Here is a 25,014-nt window from a genome sequence, read left to right as displayed (position 1 = left end):
TACTCAGACAGCATTTATCAACCATGGGGGGTAAGCTAGGCATGATTACCATACTCTGCTGAAAAACCTTTTCCCCATCCCCTCCTACCTCACCACTTTGCCTACATATGATTAACACTGCCAGAGGTGAGTGCCCTGATCACATTTAAGGGTGAGGGGCAGTGGTAGATATGCAGCTTTCAGCGGCCGTTTGGATGCTTATAAGTATGCTAATAAGTAAGTCTAATTTTTTAAGGATGTTTATCAAAGTTATGCTCAACACCTCATCAGAATTATTTTGCTGTTTTAAGGATGAAGAAAAAGCTGCTCAGAGGAAGAGACATATGGGAGATACAAAGCACTTTTGTCCAGTGATTCTAAAGGAAAACTTTATCCTTTACCCAGGACTTACTGAAAACTCAGCTAAATATCGAGAAAAACACTATTATTTTTCAACTCCAGAAAACAGAGATAAATTTTTGGAAAACCCCGAAGAATATGTGTCTCGTAATGAGCCATTGAAAGTATGCAACATTTTCAGCTTCTTTCATATGTCTGTTATAGATAAGAGATTAATAAACCAAAGTCCAAGTCTCAGACAATGTATTAACTCAATTATGAGAAGCCTAAATATAGGAGGCACATTGCATGAAGACGTAATTTCTTAAAACTTTGTTAAATGAGTATACATTTATGGACTATCATTTTTACTAAGGGGGAAAAGGAGTAATACTGAGCTGAATGAAGGAAATGAAGAATGCTGAGTAGCTGTAGTGAATTTGAATACATTTTGGCTGCAATCTGTTACCCAGTTTATCTGGGAGTAAGCCTCATTGAACTCAGTAGAACTTATGCTTGGGTAAACATGTATAGGATAGCACTGTTAACTACCTCTTTTAGAGCCCTGCCAAAGGCTTATTTAGTCCACTATTCTCTTTACCATAGTGACCAACCCATGAGAAGCAAACAATCAGGATAGGAGAGCAAATTTATTTCTGTTACCAACACTGAAGCATGTACAATCATCTGATAATCTGCCTTTAAGAAATAAATGCAGTTCTTTTCTCTGAAATATCTCAAGATTTTAAATGATGTATTATTATTCAGCAGAAACCTGCTCTTATAAAATCCAAACATTTATATTTATATTTTTTTCTGTTTCTTATTTAAGGCTCCCCCTATAAGAATATGTCTTTTAGGATCGCATGGAGCAGGTAAAACAGTTTGTGCCCGTTGGTTAGCAGACAAATTAGGTATTTTCCACATTCAGTTTGAGGAGCGACTACAGGAATTGATCATGATCAAAACTGGAAAAAGAGTTGGACCTGAAGAAGAGGAGGAAGATGAGGAAGAGGCTACCATACAAGAAATGGTTGAATCCCCTCAATCTGCAGCTGAAGAACTTGAGGGTGAAGAAGAAACTAAGCGACTTCAAGAGGTAACACCTAGGATACATTAATGGCTTTCTGAGATGAATGTTTGAACCAGTTTACATAATGAACAAAATCAAGTCCCATAATAAACAAAATCAAAACCGTGGAACTTTAGACTGTAGGTGGAGGTTCACATGCTACAGTTCTCCCTAGACATACACCAAAAGCCCTGCCTGCATGTCGAACAACAGCATGCTTGCCTGAGCTACTTTGAGGGATGGTACAGGATATAAATTTAATAAATAATGTCAGGTCAAAGGCTAGGCCTAGCCTTTCACCCTGTTGTGCTAGTTTGCAGTGTTCAGTAGCTTTTGTGAATTAAAAACAGGATGCATACACTTTCTATAGTGATCCAATTTCCCATGAGAGCTAAATGAAAATGAATAATTCAAAGTTGCTTGAAAAAGATTCAGCTATTCCTTTTTTTTTAAAAAAAAAAAGGTTTTTCAACTAATATTATAGATAAAGTAGCCTGGATTTTCCTATATACCTGACCCATAAATGTATCTCTTAGGAAACAGAAATCAATACATATACAAACCTTTGTTTTACAGTATGTAAAATATTATGCAATATAATTTAAACATATTGAAGTGCCGTATTTTTCCATGTATAAGATGCTCCCATGTATAAGATGCCCCCTATTTTGGGGGACTCCAAATTAAGAAAACACCCTCAGCACTACTCGTGTATAAGATGAGCCCAAATTTTAAACCTACTTTTTTGGTTAAAAAAAAACACACCCTTGTCTTATACACAGAAAAATGCGGTAATTTGTTACAAAAATGTTGAGCAAAGAGAATGAGTTATATAAAACCCTTATACTGCTAAACAGTTGTCAAGCGAAGAAGAGATCAAATACTTACATGTATTTTGGATCATTTTAACAGAAAGAGATGCTGTTAACAGACGAAGAAGAAGCAATCAAGGCAAATCTAATAGAAGGTGAAGTCTTGCCCATGGAGGTGCTTGACGGCATTGTTCTTGATTGGTGGATGAAGGAACCATTTCGGTAATTTTTGTGTGTCTAATATGGTCTGGCTTTTTTCCCATCTATAACTCTTAGGCCACAATCCTGTAGTTACTTGCCTGGGAATAAGCCCCACTGAACTCAGATCCAAAGAATTGAACTCAGTGGGACTTCATGGTAGGTATGCATAGGATTACACTGCCTCAGCATCCTGGGTCAAACATATCAAGACAAATACCTCTCTTCATCTGAACCTGAAAGATCTGAAAAACAGCCTAACTTACAGTAACACGAGACTGGCTGGTGCTTGGTCTTGTTAGTTTTATTGAATTATGAAACTTATTAGTCACTTCTCTATTTAAAAATCACTGTAGAATAAGTGTCATCTAGTCTTTGAAATCAACTACCATATGAGATCCACTGCAGTTCAGCCTTGCAGATCATTTATAGATGCTGTTTTGGCGAGCTTTTATTTAAAAGCTTTTTACTAAGTTTCTCATAGATTTGGTATTAGTGTGATTTCTGTTGTTGTTTGTAGTACTTATATATTTTAAAAATTACAGTGGGTTATGGAAGTGTTAGCTGGGTTGGGTAATGATCATGAGTTGTGATGAAGGCAGGAGCAGAATTATGGGAGGTGGAGTGAATCTCTTCAGTTTTTTCTCTCCTGCCTTGGCAAAAGCAGTTTGTTCCTCCTGGCTCCCTCTGTTCTCCGGTCAGTTAAGGCATCAAGTCCCACCCAGTCTTCAGATGTCTCTTTGCAAGTGCCATGGATTGGCTTCTGTTCACTAGAGTCCGTCTGTCCAGGCTATCTCTCTTTTTCCTTCAGCATCTACATACAGGGTCCATTGTTTTCTTCCAGTGTCATGTATGCGCGCGCGCGCGCGCACACACACACACACACACACACACAGAGAGAGAGAGAGAGAGAGAGAGATTTTGACTCTCCCAACAGTTCAGAATTGAAATGGAGCCTCTTAAGCCAGCCTTGGTATTCAAATCTGTGTCATGTGATACTGCTTGCTCTGTATAGTAAGTAGAGTCAATCCACATTTGGATCACTCCCTTACCCTGGACCAGAAGGAACATTCACAGTAAGTGGCCATCATGCCAATCTACCCTAGAAGCCCTAAATATCTTCTCCAAATGCAGAGCTGCATTAGGGATACATTTAGGAGCCTGGAATATTGACCTTACGAATCCTGATTGGATTTTTTCCATCCAACTGTACCCATCCCTTGCCTACTAGTGGGAAATTACATTCTTGCTATTAATTGGGAAGTCCATGGAAAATGGACAGTTACTTTTTTGCATTTAGATCCACAGGTTTTATACTGGATGGTTTTCCTCGAACAGCAGAGGAAGCTCAGTATTTAGCAGACCGCTGCCTTTGTCCTGATGTTGCAGTTTACCTTGAAGTTGATGAAGAGGATGTTACTGACCGACTTCTTCCCAAGCGTGTGCAAACATGGCAAGAGAAACAAGCTAGAAAATTTGAGAAGAAGCAGCAGATAAAAGACATGAAGGCAAAATTAAGAGTAAGTATTCAGTATCTATTAATAGGCAGTATATCACAGATAAAAAAGTACGGTATCCCTGCTTGCAGGTTTGGGATCCAAACTCATATTGTAGGAGTTTTAAAGCAAATATTGGTGCAGCACTAAAAGGTGGACAGCTAATTTCTGTGGCACATAGGTATCCTAACCACTTCAGAATTGTTTTGCCTTCTGGAGCCTAGATGAGAGTGCCTGCTTGAGACTCCCCACCTGGCTTGAAGCAGATGCAGTGCTGATTTGAAGTAAGCGGTAATTCAAATGATCCAGCTCATCAGGAGGCTTCTATGAACAAAAACTGCAGTGCAATCCTGTGCATGTCTACTAAAAAAACCAGGCCCTTTGAATTAAATGGAATTTAGTCTCTGATAAGCATGCACTGATTGCAGTCTTAAACACAATCAACAGAGGGGAAAAACCCTGTGTTGCAATACAGAATAATCTGTACAAATCCAAATGCAACACATGCCCAGGAATGTAATACCATTAGTTTGATTAGTTTTGTAGTATGATCAAACTAATGGCAATACATTATTAGCCACGTGTTGCGTTTAGATTTGTGCACATTAAACAAAATCAAAGCTCCTGACTCTCACTGAGTCTTCAGCATTTCTTAAGTGGAATATATTCCATAAATGTTGCATTTATCTCATACCCTCCAAGTGTTCAAATTTTCCATGGACAGTCCTAGGGGGGAGTGAGAAATGTTCCAAATTTCATCTGAGGAATGTTGAAGGGTATGCCGGTCACTACATAAAGAAGTATGTTTTTTAATGAAGAAAAATAATGAAATATTGCTGTTGGGCTTCATCATATTATTGTAAACTTAGTAGAACCCTTCTTAAGCATATCTACCCAGTCAAATGTTGCCTTACAGTCCAGCTTTGGACAAAAAACCACAGAACATCCATTGCAATTTGGATCTGCACTGGTTTCCACAGGTGTATAGGAAAACTAGAAAAAGTTAACCTTCCCATGTATCCTCAGATGCCCATGAAAAACCTTTTGAAATTGAATTTTAGCACATCAGTTGTTAATGTGTGTGTGTGTATCATATGTACTCTTTTTAACAGGCAGAGCTGGTTGCTCAAAGAAGGGCAGAGCTTTTGGTAGAACAAGCAAAAAGGAAAATGGAGGTAAGATAAACATTAAAAATAACAAAAAACATTATGATCACTTTACTGTATATTGGATTTTGTAAAGTGGCTCTCAGTTTGGCATCCATGATGCTTATTAAAAAAGATAACTGTGTTATAAATGGACTTGGGAGAAATTGCTGTTTATACTGTATTTCTGATTATATAGGAGCTTTCCCATTCACAGAAGGGCATTTTGGATCCAACTCATGACTCCCTTTTTATATATGTCAGCTGTCTAAATATAGTCAAGTGTCTACTGCATATTTGTCAGGGAGTAGGTACTTCGAAATTAGGGCATATAAATTAATGTGCAGGAAAAACTTGGGCTGGAAGCAGTTTTAATAAACAGGCAAAACAATAATACGCTTTTTGTGTATAAAATTAATCCCTTAGAAATCAACACAAATTAATTTTTATTAACTGTGATGTATTCCAGACACCAGTTTTTCTGTACCTCTACACAAATAGTGAACTGAGAACAAGAATCAACAAGCATTGCCATAAATTCTATTTTACATAAATGTTTTCAGGAATAATATAATAAATAAATATTTCCATTTTCTCTTTTAGGAGGCTGCTGCTAGGCTTGAAAATGAAGTTCCTGATGAAGAGGAGGAGGAGGAGGAAGAAGATGATATTGAAGCTATTTTGGAAGAAGAGTTCCCAAAAGAAGAAGATGAGGGAGAAGATGAAGAAGAGGAGCAGGAGTCTGAGGCTATTGAGCGCATAAGAACTGAACTCTCAGAGAAATATGAAACTGATGTTACTAATCTGCAAGCAGTGCAGGTATTTTCAGCATTGCCTGATGTATTGTATTCTGCTTTAATATAAGTGTAACAGAGACTAAATGACACTATTTTACTATATCTAAAAAGAAGATATATGAAATATCTTCTTTTTAAATCATCAGTATTGTATTCACTTTTACAGAGCAAAATTAAACACCCCAACAGACTTGCCTCCTGGAGAATGCATACATAATTTGTTCATGAAGAGGCAATTGTAGGCATTTCCTGCTGCATATCAGATGTGCCAAATGGAATAAAATATTGGGGGCTCAAGTAAGCCCTACCACACATAATCACAAGACACGGCACACACACACAATTTGAATGGCAATGCCCATCAATTTTGAGGGGCAGCCCCCTCAAATATTTTATGGCGGTGAAGGGATCTGGGAGTTGACTTCTATTGTCAATATACATATCTTCAATAGGCTGTGAGGAATGTGCCTATTTTAACTGAATTTTGTGCATAAGGCACAGTAAACACATTCTCCAGTCAGTATGCATAATTTCCAGGAAAAAAGCCATTGTTTTCTATCTCTAGTTCAGAAGTGTGCAGTCTTCCTGGGCTGCACCTGGCCCACTGCCTGATCTTATGTGACCCACAACATACCCTCCCACTGATCACTAATCTTCTGCTAACTGCACCTCCCAGTAAAAAATATATAATATGGACTGTTTCACCCAAGTGGTTTTTGCCTTCCTTTTGGCCTTCTTCTATAAATTGGCCCTATCTCCCACAGCTATTGCAGGAGTTATCATCGAGCAAGAATGATTTCAAATACCATAATCTGTTTCTTTTAAAAAGGGCTAGGATTATGGGGGGGATGTTTTCAAGGAGCTTTAAAAACAGAAAAAAATGAGCTTACTTAAAATGATTTATGATACCCAGCTAATTAGAGGTTGCACTGCAGGGGGCTGGACTAGATGACCCTTAGGGCCCTTTCCAACCCTTCAATTCAATGGTTTTATGGTAGCTAATCCTATGTCAATTTTAATACCCATAGTTGTAAATTTTGATTGGAGATCTGTCGAGCAGCCTTGCAGGTTGTTGATTGTGAGGTAGGTAGTTTGCCAGATATCACAAGTCAACCTGCCACCTGACACATAGGTACAAGTCTCCTGCTAAATATTTTGTGTTGCCTGCTAAATATATTGCTTTATTTGCAAGGTTAAGTAAAGGCATAGTTAAACAATAGAATTTGTTGCAACAACATGGATGACTTTAAAACTGATATTAGACAAATTGATGGAGGATAAGGCTATCAGTGCCTCCTACCCCAAACAAAAGAGAATGTGTCTCAAGATGCTAAAGGCGGTCTTTAAATATAATGGTCTGAAATGTGTTGGGCTGCTTTGAAAATATGATCCATTTTGTCACATTCTCTTTTGTTTGGGTGCTCACTTCGCATGTCTGCAGTCTTTGCACTTCCTCTCAATGGCTACTAGTCAGGATGGTTATATGTTACTTCTATGACCCGAGTATCCCTCTCAGTATCAGTGGCTGGGGAGCAGAAGTAGGGAGAGCGTTATTGTGCTCATGTCTTGCCTGAGGGTTTCCCATAGACATCTGGTAGGATGCTGGATTAGACTGGCCTTTGGTCTGATCCAGAAGGCCTCTGTTCGTGTTCTTAAGGATTTACTTGGCTTTGTTGTTGTTGTTGTTGTTGTTGTTATTTCTGTTTTGCTTGCTTTTGTTCTCAGGAGGAACTTGAAAAATTGTTGATACCCGAAGTAACTCTTGTATCCAAGCGAAAGCCTCACATTGTGTGCTATCAATTGTATAAAAAGCTGAAGGACCTAATAGAAAATCGTGAAAGCATTTTTGAGAAATGTTATCCAATAAGCTTATCCCTTGCACGCAAGATGCTAGTTCTTGCCTATAAACATCCAAGCAATTTTGGCCAATGGGACCCAATCAAGGTAAATAACCTTTAGGGAAGAATATTTTGCTTGTTTTTTACCATTATTTCTTAAATCAGTTATGTGGGGTCCTATATCGATTCTTATGCATAATTGTGCTATGCTATTGTTTCTAAGTATTGTTTATTATTCTAAATTGGTAAAATAGGATTGATTGTGCAAATATAATATCTGCTGCTAATAGAATCAGGGTGGGAAACCTTTTAACCTTGAAGGTCACATTCCCTTCTGATCAACCTTCCTAGGGCACATGCCAGTCAGTAGGCTTTCTACAGTGGGCTAATCTCTTCAGGCTTTCACACTCCTCTTTATCATCCCTCCAAGCAAAAAACAAAGAAACACCATGATCATAGCTCAAGTACATTCCAGCCAGGAAAACAGAGTACAAAGCAGGTCTGGTTCAGGATGTGTTTCAGGGTGTGTGTGGCCTGTAGAGAATCTCAAAGGTCAGATAGTGGATGGAAGGGGCTTCCTTGTTCCCTGCCTTCCTTGTTCTTCCTCTTCTCATTAGGTGGTGACCGCAGACACAGCAATAGCTTACCATGGTCTGTATGGACATCAGTTTCTTTCTCAGCTAGACAGAAGATCATATCTCAAGAGCTGTCAGGCAAGATGACCATCTGTGGGCCAGTGCTTAGCCAAAGTCATCCCATAGGAAGCTGCCTTCTACAGAGTCTCACCATTGGTCCATCTAACTCAGTATTGTCTAAACTGACTGACAGTGGCTTTCCAGGGTTTTGGACAGGGAACATTCTCAGCCTTACATGCAGATGCCAGGGATTGATCCTGGAACCTTCTGTATTCAAGGCAGGTCCTCTGTTTTGCAGCCCTTCCCCTAAAGCAGGGGAGTCCAAACTTTTTTCAAAGAGGGCCAAATTTGATGAAGTGAACATGCGTGAGGGCCGTCCAAAGTTGTTGACCTTTTTTTTAGAAAATAAACTCCAGGAAATAAACTGCCGATTAGGCCCCGGAGCTGGACTTTGGACATGCCTGCCCCAAAGGAAGAATGCAGTTTGTTCCAATTTAGCACTAAAGAGCAGGTTTTCCACGGGGAAGTGACAGGCAAGCATAGTCACTTGGATCCATGCTTAGAAAGCTTGGACCCATGCTTTCTAGGCATGGGACAAACAGAAGTGTGGAGAAGCCCTCAGACAGCCTACAGCAACGGCTGTTTTCTTTAGACCCTTTTTTCTTTGCCCCAAGGGAGTTGCCCATATAAAACAAAGGAGAAACCCAAGTTAGTGTAGCTGTGCCCCGAGTAGAGGTATATCTGCCCTGAACCAAAAATAGGAGTTCCTAACTTTGACATTCAGTGACAGTGAGGAAGATGGGATGAGCTACATTTCACTTCCAAACTAATAGGCACTTGACACCCCAAGAAGAAATTACTAAATTGTTAAATTATTATTGTTCTTACTAACATAATGGTTTTCTGCAAAAGAATGCATTAAAAGAACTGCTTGATTATTTAATGGCCTAGTTTAACTGATGTGACTGTTCTTGCCAACTTTTCCTCACCAATTATTTGTGCTAGCATAAGTAATTAAGTAGGAAAATAGGAAAACTTTGCTTCATTCTTATAAATCAAAAGATAATATTTGTTAAATTGTGAATGTACTGGTACATTTTTCATTGGAAAATAGTTACAACAGCAGTTCTGGAGGTGAATAATTCTGTGTTTATTACAGCTAAGTGAAGGAGATGCAATCAAGCCTTTTCAAAATCAAGATACTCCTAGCTTTCCACTTATCCATCGGAATTGTATTTATTTCTTTACAAGCAAAGAGAACAGGGATACATTTATGAAAAATCCCATCAAATATCTCCGTCAGCCAAAGCCAAAGCCAACTGTGCCAGTTAAGATTGCAGTTGTGGGGCCTCCAAAATCTGGAAAGACTACAGGTAAGTCTTGAGTCCTGAGTGTATAGATGTTTATATAGTTATAACAGTATTGCATTTATGGAGAGGATGGTATTTTTCTGTTCTACCAGATAACTATACTGCCGGTAAGTTCATTTAGGTTTTTTCCAACACATTATTTTTTTCTTGTGTGATGTTAAACTGTACAAGGGATCACCTTTAGCAGGCTACTTTCAGAAAGCAGTCATAGTAAACCTTACGCTTTTATCATAGCTGTCTAGGTCTAATGACACATCCACAAGATATGTTTGAAGTACATGGCTTGTTCCAAAGGAACCTGGAAACTAGTTTATCCCTCACAAAGCTACAATTCCCAGCACTCTTAACAGCACTCCAGTTTCCAGGATTCTTGGGAGGGAAGCCATGTACTTTAACGGTGTGGTGTCTGAGGGTCACCTATGACTGTGATTCTGTTCTATTGATGCAATCATTTTCCTTTTAAAACATAATGGTCAGTATTATGGGTCGGTGTGGTCAAAAGCTGCTCATTAACAACAAAACTGTTTTGCAGTTGCCAAAAGATTTGCAAAAGAATATGGATTGTTGCGCCTTTCCATGGGAGATGCCATCCGTATGGTGTTAAACAATCAGCCAGAGACAGAACTAGCACTTATATTGAAGTGGCATCTGCAGAAAGGACTGACTGCACCTGATGAACTTGCTGTGAGGGCTCTAGATATTTCACTGATGGATACTGTGTGTAACACCTCAGGGTGAGAGACTTTCATTTTATTTATTTCATAGCATTGCCTCCAGATGGGTCACATTTAGGACTACATCTGCATAACATTGCTTCCAGCAGATATGGAAGACAGTTGCCTTTGTCTGCCATGCAACTCTGCCTTGCCTAACATAAAACCAAAAAATGTAATAAATAATGCTGTACAATTTGGTCATAAAGGTTCAGATACGCATGCTGGCAGATTATAAGCATTTCTCTTCAGGGTGTTTTGGTATTCTGCATTAAAGGAGGAGGATAGTAAAAATCGTACTTGAAATTGTGAAACGTAGTTTGTTTCTTAATCCTGCAAATATATCTTTTAGATATTTTCTAAAGCCCTGGTGAAACAGAGAAGGGCTCTGGCTCCAGTCCTATGCATATTTATCTGGGGGTAAATCCCATTGAACATAATGGCCTGGATTGCACAACACACAAAGCCAAACCATGACTTAGCATGAACACAACAGAGTGCAGACTCCTGGAGAGGAGATCACAGCCCCTTTGCTCCTTCCCAAGTGCTCTGATGCTACACTACACTAACCCATGACTTAGCATATCATCCAAACCCAGACATGTGGTTTAGCTATCCCGGACATACCATGAGCCCTAAAACATAGGACAAACCTTGCCTACTACTTATGGTAAGCCTGGAGCAAGCTAAACCATGAACTCAGGTTCAGAGTACTTGCTAATCAAAGCTATGGCTTAACTTCATGGAGAACAGCAGTAGAGCAACTGGGAAGGAACAAAGCGGTCACATTCGCCTCTCCTGGAGCCCACACATTCATGGTAAGCCATGGTTTGGCTTAGTATGACTTGTGAACCAGGCCATTATCTTAGTCTATAAACATGTACAGTCGTACCTTGGTTGACGAACTCCTTAGTAGTCGAACCCAGGAGTGTTCCAGTTTATGAACATTCTTTTGGAAGCTGAACATCCAGCAATGCTTCCAGTTGGCTGCAGGAATCTCCTACAGCCAATCGGAAGCCATGGCTTGGAAGTTGAACGGACTTCCATAACGGATTCTGTTTGGCTTCCAAAGTACAGCTGTATAAGATTCCTGACTAAGGACAGGAGGAACAGATTCTGTAGTTGATAGGCTATAACTTAGCACAGGAGTGATGAGCTTCCAGCTTAAGGGTCAAACTTGGCCTGCTAGGCCTCCCTATTTGCCCTGCAAAGCTGAGCAGCCACACCCATCTCCCTTACATCTGTCATACATAATGTGTGGATTGAGGCTTCAAAGAACAATTGGGAGCTTAAAGTGGGCTTATGATAGTTGTTGTACTGGAGAAGGTGTGATCCCAACCACCTATCAGCTGATGGGCAGTAGGTTTGTGACTTCCTTAAGGAGGAAAAGCAGTTTCCAGTCAGTAGAAACAGCTTCTCTATCCCAGCACTGATGGTTTGGTGAAGCTGCCCTGACATTAGAGGTGAAAAGGAAAAGCATGGAGAAGCTTACAAACTGTGGGGCTGGCAATGGCCCTTGTACCCGAGAAGCTTGGGAACCCCACACAAGGTGGGAAGGGACATCATGTGACTGACAGGTGGGTTGCCCCTGATAAAGTTTGCCCATGGAGCCAAAAAGGTTCCTCACTCCTAATTTAGGTCTATGTACAATGTTGGAATACTATTGAGGCCTGCTAGCTCAAAAATACCTACTTTGTTTAGTTCCCTGGTGAATGATGTTATGTTTTGACAGCCTATTCTAGTTTTATTCAGTCCCTTCAAAATGCATTACCCTTGTTATGTTTCTTTATAAAAAGGCTGATTCAAAGCTTTAAGATAATTCTGGAAATCGGCACAGTGCCAACAGGAATAATAAAGAATGGATATGCTGTTTGGCTCTGTTTATTATTCCTGATTCAGGATATCCTGGCATGTGTATGGGCTTCATCAACAAGAGTTACTGTTACAGAAATAAATAATTAATCTGAACCCAATCTGAATTGTGGTCATTTTCCCTCCCACAGAGTTGTTATTGATGGATACCCTGTAACAAGAAAACAAGTAGACCTTCTTGAAGAAATGAAAATCATTCCAGTAAAAATCTTTGAATTAGATATTGATGTGAAGGAGGTCCTCAGAAGAGCACTGCAGGATAAACAAATCCCTAACAGGTAGCAACACCATGAAGGGTGTGAAGTAATAACTCCCTCAGGTCACATTAATACAGTGGTACCTTGGGTTAAGTACTTAATACATTCTGGAGGTCCGTTCTTAATCGGAGCACGATTTCTGTTCGCATCCTGAAGCAAAGTTCTTAACCCGAGGTACTATTTCTGGGTTAGCGGAGTCTGTAACCTGAAGCGTATGTAACCTGAAGCGTATGTAACCCGAGGTACCACTGTATTTCACAATTAGACATGGTTTCTGGCTTAACATTGTTTACAGTGAAGGAGCAGCGTGGTAGACAATGTCACGTTGCTCCCACTTCACTACTCCCCTGGCAGAAACAGGAAAAACAAATTACGAAGCTGCCATTATGCTTGGCTTCCCTTTACATCCAAACAACGGACCGTGGATTGTTATTTCCTAACAAGCCACAATATGTAAGCCACCAACTAACCATGGTTTAAGGCTGATTAGCAGTTGTGGCTTGTTAGGGTTTCGACATAACAGGAAGCCAAGCTTAATGGTAGCTTCCTGGTAGGTTTCTCACACATGGACCAGGGAAGTAGTGAAGTGGGAGCAGTTAACCATTGTGTACTAACCTACTGCTCATACTAGGCTGATATTAAAGCCTAATATTAATGCACTTAAAATTGTCTTCTCAGATATCCTTATCCAATGCACGACAGCTCCCATATTCTCTCTATCAAGAATTCGTGTTACAGAGCACAAACTGAAGAAATAAGACCTTACTACGAGGAGCAGCACCAAAACTGGTATGTGATTGATGCAGCACACAGCAAATGGTGGATCTGGAACAAAATACTTGAGGAAACTCAAGCAATCACCAAGAAGATCCAGATCTATCTGGAAAGAATACGACAAGGTAAGCAAATAATAATAATAATAATAATAATAATAATAATAATAATAATAATAATAATAATTTATTATTTATACCCCGCCCATCTGGCTGGGCCTCCCCAGCCACTCTGGGCGGCTTCCAAAAGAATATTAAAATACTATAATACATCAAACATTAAAAGCTTCCCGAAACAGGGCTGCCTTCAGATGTCTTCTAAAAGCCTGGTAGTTGTTGTTCTCTTTGACATCTGAAGGGAGGGTGTTCCACAGGGAAGGCGCCACTACCAAGAAGGCCCTCTGCCTGGTTCCCTGTAACTTGGCTTCTCGCAGTGAGGGAACCGCCAGAAGGCCCTCGGTGCTGGACCTCAGTGTCCGGGTAGAACAATGGAGGTGGAGACGCTCCTTCAGATATACTGGACCAAGGCCGTTTAGGGCTTTAAAGGTCAGCACCAACACTTTGAATTGTGCTCGGAAACGTACTGGGAGCCAATGTAGGTCTTTCAAAACCGGTGTTATGTGGTCTCTGCGGCCGCTCCCAGTCACCAGTCTAGCTGCCGCGTTCTGGATTAGTTGTAGTTTCCGGGTTACCTTCAAAGGTAGCCCCACGTAGAGTGCATTGCAGTAATCCAAGCGGGAGATAACCAGAGCATGCACTACTCTGGCGAGGCAGTCCACAGGCAGATAGGGTCTCAGCCTGCGTACCAGATGGAGCTGGTAAACAGCTGCCCTGGACACAGATTTGACCTGTGCCTCCATGGACAGCTGTGAGTCCAAAATGACTCCCAGGCTGCGCACCTGGTCCTTCAGGAGCACAGTTACCCGATTCAGGACCAGGGAATCCTCCACACCTGCCCACCTCCTGTCCCCCCAAAACAGTACTTCTATCTTGTCAGGATTCAACCTCAATCTGTTAGCCGCCATCCAACCTCCAACCACCTCCAGGCACTCACACAGGACCTTCACTGCCTTCACTGGTTCTGATTTGAAAGAGAGGTAGAGCTGGGTATCATCCACATACTGATGAACACCCAGCCCAAATCCCCTGATGATCTCTCCCAGCGGTTTCATGTAGATGTTGAAAAGCATGGGGGAGAGGACAGAACCCTGAGGCACCCCACAAGTGAGGGCCCAGGGGTCTGAACACTCATCCCCCCCCCCACTTTCTGAACACGGCCCATGAGGAAGGAGTGGAACCACTGTATAACAGTGCCCCCAGCTCCCAGCCCCTCAAGACGGTCCAGAAGGATGTTATGGTTGATGGTATCAAACGCTGCTGAGAGATCCAGCAGAACTAGGAAACAGCTCTCAACCTTTGTCCCTAGCCCGCCGGAGATCATCATCCAGTGCGACCAAAGCAGTTTCAGTCCCATGATGAGGCCTGAATCCCGACTGGAAGGGATCCAAGTGGTCCGCTTCTTCCAGGCGTGCCTGGAGTTGTTCAGCAACCACTCGCTCAATCACCTTGCCCAAGAATGGAAGATTTGAGACTGGGCGATAGTTGGCTATCGTGGCCGTATCTAAAGATGGTTTTTTAAGAAGCGGTTTAATAACCGCCTCTTTCAGCAGGTCTGGGAAGGCTCCCTCACGGAGGGAAGCATTCACCACCCCACGAAGCCCATCGCCCAGTCCTTCCTGGCTAGTTTTTATAAGCCAGGATGGGCAAGGATCAAGGAGACAAGTGGTTGGTTTCACTCGTCCAAGCAGCCTGTCCACATCCTCGGGGGTAACAGATTGGAATTGATCCCACACAACTTGACTAGACAGGACTCTAGCACTCTCCTGCCCCGGCCCTGCTCCCACGGTGGAGTCTACCTCTTCTCGAATCTGGGCGACTTTATCTGCAAAAAACTTTGCAAAGTCATTGCAGGAGATCATGTGGCCCGTACTGGGCCCCGATGTCGCAGGTGGTTCCGCTAAATTGCGAACCACCTGAAAGAGTCTCCTGCTGCTGTTTTCCGCAGATGCAATAGAGGCGGTGAAGAAAGTCTTCTTCGCCGTCACTGTCGCCACTTGGTAGGCTCGACATTGAGCTCTAACCCGTGTCCGGTCAGATTCAGAATGGGTTATCCGCCACCGGCGCTCTAGCCGTCTCAACGATTGTTTCATTGCCCTCAGATCCGTGGAAAACCACGGGGCTGTCCAGGCTCCATGCAATCGGAGAGGGCGCTTTGGAGCCAAACAGTCAATAACCCTGGTTAACTCCACATTCCAGTGGGCCACCAGGGAATCAGCTGAAAGGCCATCAACATGGGATAAAACATCCCCTACCACTCTCTGGAAACCATTTGGATCCATTAAGTGGCGGGGCGGACCATCTGAATTGGTCCCGCCTCCCTGCAGAGGGGAAGGGTCGCAGAGAGGTCCAGTTGCACCAGGAAGTGATCTGACCATGGCACTTCTTTGGTTTTGCTTTTACTTAGTGTCAGATCACCAACATCCATAGAGGTGAACACCAGGTCTAAGGCATGCCCGTGGCTATGAGTTGGGCCAGACTTCTTCAGGGACAGCCCCATGGAGGCCATGCTTTCCACGAAGTCCCGAGCAGCCCCTTGTAAGGTTGTGTCGGCATGGATGTTAAAATCCCCTAGGACAACCAAGCTAGGTGTCTCCAGGAGGACATCCGCCACAACCTGAAGCAGCTCGGGCAGGGAATCCTTGGTGCAGCGGGGAGGTCGGTACACCAATAGGAATCCTGTACTGCCCCTATTGCCCAACTTCCAGAACATGCACTCAGAGAACTGGGTCTTTCCAATAGGACGCCTGGTGCAAACTAATGACTTCCTAAAAATCACTGCAACCCCCCCCCCTCACCACCCACAAGGCCTGGGTTGCTGTGCGTAAGAGAAACCTGGTGGACAAGCAGCGGCAAGGACGGGCCCATCTGCTTCATCCAACCAGGTCTCTGTCACACATTCCAGGTCAAATCCTCCATCCACAATCAGGTCGTGGATGGCAGTGGTTTTATTCATCATTGACCTGGCATTGCACAGCAACACTTTCAGGTCATGTGGGTTTGCCTTGTTGATTCCAGTATCCTTCCGGTCAGGACCAGACCTGGAGGCAGGGATAGTCCTCAGACTACGACTAAGCCTGCTTCCTTGGTAATGACATGGTCTGGTCTTAGCGTAACTCCTCCTCCTACCCATGATCACTGAGATCGGTTGTCCGAGTGCACCCCCCCCCCCCCCGTGGAACCTGCCCCAGCCATTTTGTTTGCTGGGACCCACTCCCAGGCAGCCCTGACCCCTCCCCTTAAAATCAAATTAAAGCCTATACAAAAAGCAAACTAACAGAACAATAAAACTATAAAAACAAAAAACAAAGTTACAAACACAACATAATTAAATTAAACAAATTCCGACACCCAACTAAACACCCACCCCACACACCCGAGGCCTCCCTGGAGCCCCATAAGCTGCGGAGGTGAGTATGGGGCCCGCCCCCAGGCCCAAGGTGGAGAATGGGCTTGCAGGGGGAGCGGCCCTCCCCACAAACTCACGGCAGAGCGGCAGCAGCAATGTCCCGAGGCCTCCTTGGAGCCTTATATGCTGAGGTGGAGTATGGGGCCCGCCCCCAGGCCCAAGGTGGAAAAAGGGCTTCAGGGGGAGCGGTCCTCCCCAAGACTCACCGGCAAAGCAACAGCAGCAAATAATCCTGCTTTACATTAATGGGGGGCTTTTTTGTTAGTGGATTTTATATGTAATTCTATTATGCTACTTGGATTTGATTTTAACTTCAAATAAATGAAGATTAATATGAAACTTAAAAATAGAAGCTCAGAGTCTGATGAAGAAGCACACGACCTATTTGAATAATAAAGAGAACATGAACCCATTACAAATCTTTGGGCTGGTCCACACTGGGCTTTATCATGACTTTCAAGTTGTTTGAGTCCCAGATTTCTGGCCATTGTTCACATTATGTTGCTCTCAACCAGAACTCATCCCATGAATCACACCAAATCAGGTGGAAGAACCTAGCACTCCACAGGTGCAAGTTTACTCCAACCAATTTTGGGCTATTCCCTCCCTCCCACTGCAACCCCATAAGATGCAGCCCACAATGCTCAGTAGGTCCCCCCCCCCCGGACCTCAGGAGAGGCTTTTGTTGGGAATAGGGGGGGGGTGTTGCTGAGAGGAAAGGAAAGAGGAAGTTTACTTTCAGCTCATGCAACACTGGATACAACTCTTACCAATTCAAAAGTTCTGCAGTTATTATCTGTATTTATACATTTATGGCCTGCTTCTTGCCCATCATCTTTCAAAGGGGTTACAAGTCAACCCAAATGGTAAATGGGATGGTAGTGCTGTTATCTGGTACAGTCAAGATCCTTCCAGATTGCCCTTTCACCAATATGAGGTAGCGCCAGCTTGAAACTTGATTTCAATTATTATTGTTGTTCTTACTCATTTTTTATTCAAAGCAGCATTTTGTAAGCAGACTCCAGATTCTGTTTGGAAACTGAAGGGAAAAAGCTACATATGGTCAAAGTCTAGTTATAATTTAGTATCCTCCATGTAAAGAATCCATTTAGCAAATGGATTTTTTTCAGCTGTGAATGAAATACAATACTGCTAGTAAAGCTAACTTGCACGACGCATTCTAATAAATTAGTCATGTGTAGTAAGCCTTTAGATTCCACAAACTGGTGAGCTTTCTCTGCTTCATGGAGGCTAGATTAAATTAGAAACATCTTTCTAACTTCTTGATATTCACAGAAGTTAATCTGACTGACCTGCCAACCAAGCTATATACAGCATAACATACTGATTTGCTCTGTATTGTTTGGTATAGCTTTTGCATTTTCACATATCAGTAAAATAGGTATACTCTACCAAATATGCAGTGTCACAGGTGAAACTTCACAGCATTGTATCCAATTGTTAACAGGAATGGCAGCCAGTATTGCCGATTTGTGTATCATGCCGCAAGAGCTGCTGTCTCGGCTGGGAGAGTTTGGGCAATATTGTCCTGTCAGCCTTGCAGAAAAGGGAGAGCTCGTTGATTGTTCTGTAACGCCTTCTCTAAAGTTTGCAGCAGAATTTCGAGGACATTACTACAAAATGGCTGGACAAGAGGAACTAGATGTAAGTATCAAAAGGGGTAGAATATATATAGATAGTCCATTTGGAAAGCAAATGGGTGCTGGCATAATGAATATATAAATAAAAGTTCAAAGAGCTGGTGTCCTGCAGTAGCTCAGTGTGGGCTGGAAACTCCCTACTTGCAGTCTTACCTCTGCCACAAACTCACTAGGTGGCCTTAGGCAAGCCAAAAGATTGAAGAGTTTTGGGGTATCTTAAATACTAACAAATGTATTTGAGGACTAGATTCCAGTTAGCTTCAACCATTTGCAATATGGCACTCAAACCAGTTTACTGTTATGGGAAGCACTTTGAATGTTTTAATTATATAGAAGTGTTAAGAATTATTGTTTTATGGATGCTGACTCCAAGAAATAGTTAGCCATTGTTTTGTTGTGGCATTTGTCATATGGCCTTGTTTTTATAAACCCTTTATTCAAAATGACTCCAGTGAAAGGGAAGTTCCATTGTTAGGTTAGAATTTTCTTTCCAAATGTTTGCATTCCTGATGTGTGTGTGTGTTGAGTGAAATGATGATTTTATGGAGGGATGGCAATACCCAAGCGTTTGCCTTTATTTCGAATAAGTTCACACCCTCTATCATATCACCTGCTTGTCCTCATAGCCTCTTTTTTCACTGAAAGCTGGGCCATGGTGATGTTACCTTTATTGTGTTCTCCCGGACTGCTTTATCTCTCAGAACTGGATTCTGTCCCTTAAACAAAGATTGGATTATGTGAAAAAGAAAAAGCACCAAAATTCTGACACGCTTTTTCCACACAAAAGGTGGGAAATATATACCATCAGTCCTGGAAGTGTTCCAAGCTAAACCCCATCAGTTATTATATGGGGCTCAGATTTGGACAGGCACTCACCTTAGATCTACAGAAGCTGTCCAATCAAAGTTCTTAAGGCATTTTTTTCTGTACCACCCTGTGTCCCAAACGCATCATTGCGCCAGGCTAACCTCCCCTCGGTAGAATTATGGATCTGGCGTAGGACACTTAACTATTGGCTTTGCCTAAACTCAAATCCCCCCCCCCCCCCGGTCTAATATCCCTAGTGCTGCAAGATTGTCACAAGAACCCCTGGACTAAAATTGTTTATCAAAAACTTTACTCTTGTGGTTTATCACCACAACAGCTATTCACTTTGGGTTTTAGTAAAGCAAACAGTCTAATTTGTCAGCACCTAAATTATATCAAGCATCAGAACAACTTGGCCATGATAAGGAAATTTTGCCCATGGTATGCCTATTTTCCACCTTCCCATTTTGACTCTCTGGCACCCTATCTGCATAACCTAGCAATTCTAAAATATAGACATGCTTTTACCCTCGCAAGATTGAATGTATTGCCCTTGGCTGCACTTGAGGGACGAGTCCAACAGATTCCACACAAAAAACACATGTCCCTGTGGAGATGGCAGTCCCAAATCGGTGGCGCCTGCCCTTCTGGCTTGCACTCTTTATAAAGACTTGAGGAATGAGATTATCACCCCTCTTTTATTGTCCATTCCGGGTCGCCCAACCACTGTCACTGTGTCCTTTCTCTTGGCAGATCAAGATGAGCAGGTGACAGCAAAGGTTGCAGGGTTCACTATTTGACTGTTGATTCAGGACCCTAAAGTGTATTTTATATAATTGACTTTTTATTTCTGTTCTTTGTATTTCACATTGTTGTTTTGTTGCTGTGGCTGATGGCTGATGCAAATAAAGATCCATTCATTCAAGATTGGATTATGTCTTTATTCTGAAGTGCACCTAATGCAACTGGTGTAGAATGTTATATATAACAGTGGTCCCCAACCCCCAAGAACACTGGAAAATTGCTAAGAGTCTTCGTGGACCACTTAAAAGATTTTTCTGCCTTTTGTATGACTTATAATGTATTCTCCTATATGTTGTATGTTTTTTAATTGTATTTTTCTTGCTGATCTTATTTCTTATATATTTTATTGTATTACAACTTGAATTCCACATAATATAAAATACAATAGATAATAAAACACAACGTAAGAAATAAAAGCAGCTACAAATATACAATAAAAAATATTTAATTCACCATGTCTGCCTTTCACAGTGGCTATGCCACCTGACTGAAGCGCATGGACCACTGATCTGTAGAATAGAATTTCAGAACTTCTGTTATATAAGAAATAAGGGGGGAGGATACATCTGTTCCTTAATAAGTAGCCTCAAATGATTTTGACCATGAATGAAAACATGAAATGTTTCTCCTCCTTCTCATACATTGCTTTCAATGCAGAAATTCCTGAAGAATCCAGAATTATATGTCCCCCCATTAGCACCTTATCCTCTCCCTCTCCCACATAAACTACCAAAGAAACTGACTGCAGCAGATGTGAAGGCTTTATTTCCTATGCAAGCTGAATTGCAAGGATTCTGTCCAGTTACTTACCTAGATGGGAAGCAAAGGTAAACACTTGCATTTCCAAGGATTTCTGTTAATATAGAATATAGAAATAATGCAATCTGTGCTAATATGTTCTCAAACAGGCAAACTCCAGCACCTTCCACTTTGCAGAATCATTACTATTCTGCATCACATTGTATTATTTATTGGACTTTATTGAATAAAATTTTAAAGTGGTGAAGGTGAAGTTAACATGGTGTGGGGGTGTACTTGATAACTTTACATAGGATTTAAGAATCTTTGCATTATTTGGGTGTATCCAAAGGTGCTTTTCTGCATTCTGTAAATACCTTCCATTCACAAAAGGACTGTTTTGCACCTCAAAAAACTATGCAACTGTTACCCTTCATGGATTAAAAATTTAGATCAGCCACATGAATCCACAATCAGTAATGGACTGGATGAGGACATACAAATGTAATCCACTTAACAGAAATGTTCCTGGTTAGAAGTCCTGATCCAAGGATATTGATGTAGCATGCTTTGGATGAGGTTGTACTCTTTTCAAACAATCCGGTTCATAGTTTGGGGATACTCCTCCAGGTGGCAGGTGTGGCCAGAAGCACTTCATAGGCAAGTGTATCAACTGTGACTTCTGGAGAAAGCAGACCTGGCCATGGTCATGCATGCTTCAGGTTGCAATCCTATACCCATTTATTTGCAATCTCCACTGAACTGAGTGAGATTTACTTCAGAGCAGGCATGTATAGGATTGCAGTATTATACAAAGACCGGTTCCTGCCACGTGCTGGATCTGCTTTTGAAAACACCTGGTTCAAAATGTTTTTCTGGAGCATGCAGCTCTTCTTTTATGCCAGTTTCACTGGCTGCAAATCAATATCTGGACTCAATATGAAATTTCAGTTTAAAGCCACAAATCACTTAAAACCAGGGTAAAAGAACAACTGCAACAAGTATGAGATGCAAATGTGGTGGTGATATCTTCCTTTCATTTGCTGTTTTGAGGTATGAAGCACTGGTACCTGGGGACATTGAATATGCTGTACTTTATCGCAACAAGCTATATATTTTTGAAAGTGAAGAAAAGCTTCAAAAGTTTATGAGGTACTGAATACATCACTTTTTTACTTTTATTTATTGCTTTGTGTTTGGTTTTGTTTTTTAAAAAAACCTACAATTTCTGTATTCTTAGATTACCAGAGAAATATTGGAACCAGACCCTTCCACATAAACTTCCCCCAATAAAGGAGCCAATATTGCTGACAGCTCTTCCCCTGACTGGATACCTGGAACAGGTTATTATTTATTGTTAATGACACTCAAATTGACTTAACTTTGGGGGCCAAGATTCAAATAGGCAGTATCTAATCTCAACGCTGCTAAATGAATTCAGTAATGTAATGAAGCCATGTCACAGCTTTAGTCTTATTTTTGCAAAGGATTTTCTTTTATTCTGGTAAACATGACTGATGCCTTCCCTCCTTTTTCTAAAGTAATGGACAGTAATGGAAATAAGGACCCACATGTTGCACTTCTTTTAACTCTGTAAGCTTCTGGAAGGTCATTCGGTATTCTCCAAACTGACAGATGGTGATAAAGGTATTTATCAGAGCTCCAGGGGCTGCTGAAGCTATGACTTCAATGGCAGAGTTAGGAATATGTTGAGCAACTTTCAAAGTGATACAAAACTGAAAGGCACTGTAATTGATATAGAGGAGAGAATTAAAGGCCAGATTATGAATGATAGCACCAAGCAGTAAAGATTACAAAACATAAAACCTTATTAATGGAGTAGTGTTTGTATTGCTTAACTAACATTAGTGTTTGTGTTTGTTTGTAGGGTGTGGCCACAGCTCTGATAAAAGCAATGAATGAAGTAGGTTGTTTAAAACCAAAATTTCCTTTCCTAAGTGTGAAAAAGACTGCTCTGCTGTTCATAGCCTATCATTTGAAAGGTACAGTAAAACCTGTGCTATTATAGTATGAAGTAAAATAAAATAAAAATTAGTTTATATTTTTGACATTGATCTTTTGTTAAACATACATGGTGACACAAGTCAATGCAAGCAGAGTTCTGCTCATGCAATAAGATCTCCCATTCAACCCTCCAGGAGAGATTTGGGGGGCATGGGAAGGAGTGTTGGGATAGGAGAAATCCCTTTATGCGAGTGGAAGGCTATTCTCCTGCAAGCTGGACACATTCATGCTAGAATAGTCTATGATCAAACTAGAAGTGACAGGGTAGGGTTCTGTTGTGCTAGCAGAAATCCTTGCTCTGACAGAACATTCACAAAGCACACTACACTGGATACAACCCCATGTCTTTAGATATGGGCCTGCCCCATTAAAGTGGAAAGTGGGGGCGATGGGTGCTGAATCCTTCTCCTACCTGGCCCTCTTAATTCATCCCTCCAGATACTTTTCTTACACCTGGCTTCAAGAAGCAGCCCAGCTGGAAGCACAGGTGTGGGGTGCAGGAAGGATTTGACATCCAATACCTATGCACTGCTTTTGACTCTTTAAATTGCACATCTACCCCTTCTTCTGCATGTTAATGGTGCAGACCTACATGGATCTACCTCCATCACATGTAGTTTTGGCCACTAGATAACTAAGTTAGACACTGTACCTAAAATCTGGATTTCTAGTTAGAAGCAACTGCACCATCACTGTTAACAGTAATGTAGATAGGGATTCAGTGTGGAGATCTTGTAGGCACTTGATGTTGCATAAATAATTCTATAATATGTCCTTAGGTGTTGTATAATTGCACAATGAATTAAGAAGTACAAGTGATATGGCATAATCGGTATTATTTAACTTCCTGCAGCATATAACCCCAAGAGCTCTGATTATATACGAAAGAAGTACAAGAGGAAGTTGGAACGCTTCATAGATCATTGTGAACTTATCCCATACCTGGGAATCAAAATGACCCAGAGGTATAAAGAGCCTCAGAATCGACCTATTGACTTTGATCACAAATTACATACCTTTTTGTCTCTCAAAGATGTGGATCCAACCTCTCATTAGCCTGGAATATATTCACATTTGAATGTTAAATTCTTTTGGTTTTTGTGCCCAATAAATGATGGATCTAGCGTAACAGCCTCAGCAACATAAACAAAAGTCCTATAGTTTCATGCATTTTAATGGGACAATTTGCAATTTACTCATATATTCTGCAACTAATACTAAAATATAATTGGTTTTTAATTATTTTGCTGTCATTGAAAAATATTCAATCTAAAACTATTGTTCTCTAATGCTGTTAATGCAGATATTTAAATGTAATGTATTTTATTATAAAGCCACTGAGAGCATGCTTTTGGTCTTCTGTAATTAGTGATTTTTTATCTTTATTCTTTATGAAGAATTAACTTCTACCTATATTTAATTGAAATTAAACAATATTCAACTAATACCCATTGCTTGCTGCATACTGATTCTGAAGAGTTATTAGTAAATAATTTTATTTTGCCCTTCTGCATAGTATTGTGAACAGGGTGGTCATTTTACTTCTGCATGTGTAAATCTTCTAAGGAACGAGAGCCACTTAGCATGCTATTTCATGTGTGGGCACATCTAAGAAATGCAGTCAATTGTCAATACAGTATATGAACGGTCAATATGCAGTCAATATATGAACTGTGTTCATATATGGCGGAACAAACACACTGAGATACTTTGAATAGGTTCTCAGATGAAAGAGACTGCACCTGCCTGCATCTCCCTTCACGCAATTCCTTCTTTATAGAAGTGGGAAATCAGATGTTTCTTAGAAGATGTGGCATCTTTTGCTGTACTTGATAAACCTGTTTTCGATGAAGTAGCAAATTAGTGTCTGAGCTGAACCATTCCCATCAACCTCCCGTTCAGGGACTTCCCCATTAAACAGTGTTTTGGTGGTGGGTTATCACTTTTTCTGGTCTTATATAAAGGGATTTCAGTTGCGCTTGTTTCCAAGTAATGCCTTTATGCTTAGCCTCCCAGCTCAGCAACTACAGTGGTACCTCTGGTTACATACTTAATACATTCCGGAGGTCCGTTCTTAACCTGAAACTGTTCTTAACCTGAAGCACCACTTTAGCTAATGGGGCCTCCTGCTGCTGCTGCGCCGCTGGAGCACGATTT

At 41.3% G+C, this 25,014-nt stretch overlaps 1 protein-coding gene across 4 annotated transcripts in view; it reads left to right on the top strand.

Annotated features, from left to right (window-relative positions):
- AK9 (adenylate kinase 9) overlaps nucleotides 1–24,232 on the top strand; it is a 77,057-nt gene extending 52,825 nt beyond the window's left edge. For 3 of the 4 annotated variants that reach the window (XM_081186689.1, XM_081186690.1, XM_081186688.1), the window contains exons 25-41: nucleotides 291–503; nucleotides 1,151–1,417; nucleotides 2,303–2,424; nucleotides 3,701–3,920; nucleotides 5,009–5,071; nucleotides 5,645–5,860; nucleotides 7,564–7,782; nucleotides 9,471–9,684; nucleotides 10,214–10,415; nucleotides 12,398–12,544; nucleotides 13,202–13,422; nucleotides 18,291–18,487; nucleotides 20,752–20,921; nucleotides 21,886–21,984; nucleotides 22,073–22,175; nucleotides 22,721–22,835; nucleotides 23,711–24,232. In XM_081186689.1, the coding sequence (XP_081042815.1) occupies nucleotides 291–503; nucleotides 1,151–1,417; nucleotides 2,303–2,424; nucleotides 3,701–3,920; nucleotides 5,009–5,071; nucleotides 5,645–5,860; nucleotides 7,564–7,782; nucleotides 9,471–9,684; nucleotides 10,214–10,415; nucleotides 12,398–12,544; nucleotides 13,202–13,422; nucleotides 18,291–18,487; nucleotides 20,752–20,921; nucleotides 21,886–21,984; nucleotides 22,073–22,175; nucleotides 22,721–22,835; nucleotides 23,711–23,913 (2,991 nt within the window). In that variant the 3' untranslated portion in view covers nucleotides 23,914–24,232. The remainder of the gene's footprint in view (nucleotides 1–290; nucleotides 504–1,150; nucleotides 1,418–2,302; nucleotides 2,425–3,700; nucleotides 3,921–5,008; nucleotides 5,072–5,644; nucleotides 5,861–7,563; nucleotides 7,783–9,470; nucleotides 9,685–10,213; nucleotides 10,416–12,397; nucleotides 12,545–13,201; nucleotides 13,423–18,290; nucleotides 18,488–20,751; nucleotides 20,922–21,885; nucleotides 21,985–22,072; nucleotides 22,176–22,720; nucleotides 22,836–23,710) is intronic. The other variant, XM_081186691.1, reaches the window with a different exon arrangement.
- The last annotated feature ends 782 nt before the right edge of the window (nucleotides 24,233–25,014 follow it).

The sequence above is a fragment of the Podarcis bocagei genome (assembly GCF_964188305.1).
Source record: "Podarcis bocagei genome assembly, chromosome: 3".
Taxonomy (NCBI): Eukaryota; Metazoa; Chordata; class Lepidosauria; order Squamata; family Lacertidae; genus Podarcis; species Podarcis bocagei.
This window is presented reverse-complemented; position numbering and strand designations above follow the sequence as displayed.